General features: G+C 43.1%; 1 protein-coding gene across 9 annotated transcripts in view; it reads right to left on the bottom strand.

Annotated features, from left to right (window-relative positions):
* LOC119584584 (caskin-1-like) overlaps positions 1-2,500 on the bottom strand; it is a 140,163-nt gene that overhangs the window by 41,655 nt on the left and 96,008 nt on the right. For all 9 annotated transcript variants that reach the window (XR_005229830.1, XR_005229829.1, XM_037933278.1 and 6 more), the window contains 4 exons: positions 2,281-2,493; positions 1,822-1,974; positions 327-1,685; positions 1-22 (listed from right to left, as the gene is read on the bottom strand). The exon at positions 1-22 is cut by the window's left edge and continues 217 nt beyond it. Coding sequence is in view for 7 of the 9 variants with exons in the window: in XM_037933278.1 (XP_037789206.1) it covers positions 1-22; positions 327-1,685; positions 1,822-1,974; positions 2,281-2,493 (1,747 nt within the window). In the remaining 2 variants the exon portion in view is untranslated. The remainder of the gene's footprint in view (positions 23-326; positions 1,686-1,821; positions 1,975-2,280; positions 2,494-2,500) is intronic.

Below are 2,500 nucleotides of genomic sequence, written 5' to 3'. Positions count from 1 at the left end.
CTGAGTCTGTGCTGGAGGTCGACTGTGTTGGGGCAGAGAAAAGACGCAAGGATTTAGAGGAAATGTAGACAAGTTTACTGCTTTATATATGTATCACTGATTATAATTATGATCTTTGTAGAATGAATTTTTTCACCTTCTTAATACAAAAACATAATTTCAGATAATTTCTATTACATATTTCTAATAACTCACTATTGCTTTTACAAAAAATGATCTTTCTATCCAACTATTTATATAAAATACCATCACATTTTAATCAGGAAATCTCTATGATAACCAATTATAAATTGTGTAACTAATTACAAATTCTCCTGAAGTATCACCTTAAAGCTGGCATTGGAGTCATTGCGCCTTGGCCGGAACTCGCCTACTTCTCCATCTGAGGCAGTGGTGGAGGTCTGTGAAGTAGCAATAGTGTCGCTTGTGATGGAGGACGTGGTTATTGTTGAGCTGGCAGAAATTCTGGTGGCACTGGCCATAGTTACACAAGTCAGAGGTGGTGGGGGAGGTGGGAAGTCATCGGGCAGATGCTGGTGGTTGGCACTATCTGGGGGTGCAGGAGGGGGTGGGAGATCAGGGGTGACATCTGGCTGCAAGTTGTTTTTGATGCCCATGTATCCATAGGACATTCCTCGCCGGTAACCATACTGAGCCTCTCTGGCAGCAGTCTCTTTAGATGTCTCACTGATGGAATTTGAGCGGCGTGGGGGTGGAGGGGGTAATTTCTTTGGAGTTCCCTGTGGGGTATTATTATTGCTTCCTGGGCAATGAGTGGAGCTATATATATTTTCTGAATTTTGCCGGTTTAGCGTTTTCATGTTGAGCTCTTTCTTGTTAGCTTCTTCAGTCTGTGCTGCATTCTTCGCATTGTTTCCATCCTTTATGAACTGTGGCACCTCATGAATATCTACCCTGGTCTTTGCTGTGACTTTGGCAACAGGTCTGAGTTTGTTGGCTGTGCGAGGTCTGGGGAGAGTTCCTCCACCTTCATAGTTGATGGTGTATTCATTTGTAGGAGTGATGTCACCATCGTCCATTGACCGCTGGGGGTGGGACGGACCTAGAGCTGAGGGTGGGAAGGGTCTAGGAGGGAGGTTGCCAAGAGACATGGGGCCCTGGACATTTGGGATTCGGCTGTCTGGGTGGAATGTTTGGTAGGTCCCATATATGGGTTCCTCTAAGCTTTCAACACTTCTTCCTCTGCCCCCAGGCCGAACCTGCACCGCTACCACATCTGGTCTATACTGCACCTGGCCAGGACCAGGTAAGGGGTGTGGCTGCCCATTAGAAACCTTTGGCCCTGGAGGTGATGGGCCCTGAGGGCCACTGAACTGGCCTGGTGGGTGATATGCAACTGGTTGCTTTTGGAGAGGATGGACGTGTGCTTGTGGAGGTGGCATTGGACCATACTGAACACCAGGTCCATAATGTGCAGGTACACCATAATGACCTCCAGGGTCAGCTGGTCCACTCAATCTACTATGCTCGCCATTATTGTAAAGTCCTGGACCTGAAAAGGTCCTGAATTCTGGTACACTAGCATACTGGTCTCGACCTTCACAGTTTTCACGGGAAATCATAATTTCATGAGTTCCATAGTGCGACTGTTGTTGACTGTCTGGATTGCTTGAAAATTTCTTCCCAGCCATAATGTCCTTTACACGTTTGATAGCCAGCATCACCTAAAGAAAAAATTTTAATGAAATAAAAAACTGAGCACCTGTGTTTGAAATTTCAATGTATATACCATTTATAATTCTTATGCACAATCCTTACCTATATTCATGAATAAAATCTACTCATTAAATAAGTACTCACTTTCTTCTGGTGTCCCAATTTTGTAATGCCTATATCTTCAAGATCCTCCCAAGTCAGTTGTGTCATCTGCTCTACGCACGTATAGCCTTGCTGCTTAAGGGACCCTGTGTACTCCTCTAAACGCAGAATAGATAACCATTCCTCTAATCGACCCTGAAGACAGCAGAAACATTAAAACCATGATAATTCTTAACTCACATCCAAAATAGTTTACATCATATCTGCCACTGAAAAAATTTCAGGACAATGTACAGCTGACAGCTCACATTCAATAACTTGTATAAATGTTTAACTACAGAAGTTCTGGTGCCTGAAACCAATCAAAGATGGAACCCAAGACTATCATATACTTTTCCTACAAATAAATTGTGTACTGCAAATTTTAAAATATAATCACTGCAATATACAAAACAATTCTAATCCAAGAACAATGACACAAAACATTAAGGCACTTCTTACAGGAATAAAATCTGGCAGCCTGTCAGGAATGTTAAGCCGAGTGATTTCAGCTTTGAGCTTCTTTCTGTGTGCTGGTTTGGTAATACCGATGGCATTCAGATCTTCTGGTGTCATTTTGAAGATTGTGGGCATGTCATAGCCAGCAGAAATGAATTTCTCATAGTATTCTTCAAATCGGAGATCTGTGAGCCAAGCCCTCAACACTTCTGAGTCCTGAAGA

Source organism: Penaeus monodon, chromosome 18, assembly GCF_015228065.2.
Source record: "Penaeus monodon isolate SGIC_2016 chromosome 18, NSTDA_Pmon_1, whole genome shotgun sequence".
In the NCBI taxonomy this organism is placed as follows: domain Eukaryota; kingdom Metazoa; phylum Arthropoda; class Malacostraca; order Decapoda; family Penaeidae; genus Penaeus; species Penaeus monodon.
The sequence above is the reverse complement of the archived record's forward strand: the minus strand, read 5'-3'. Positions and strand labels throughout refer to the sequence as shown.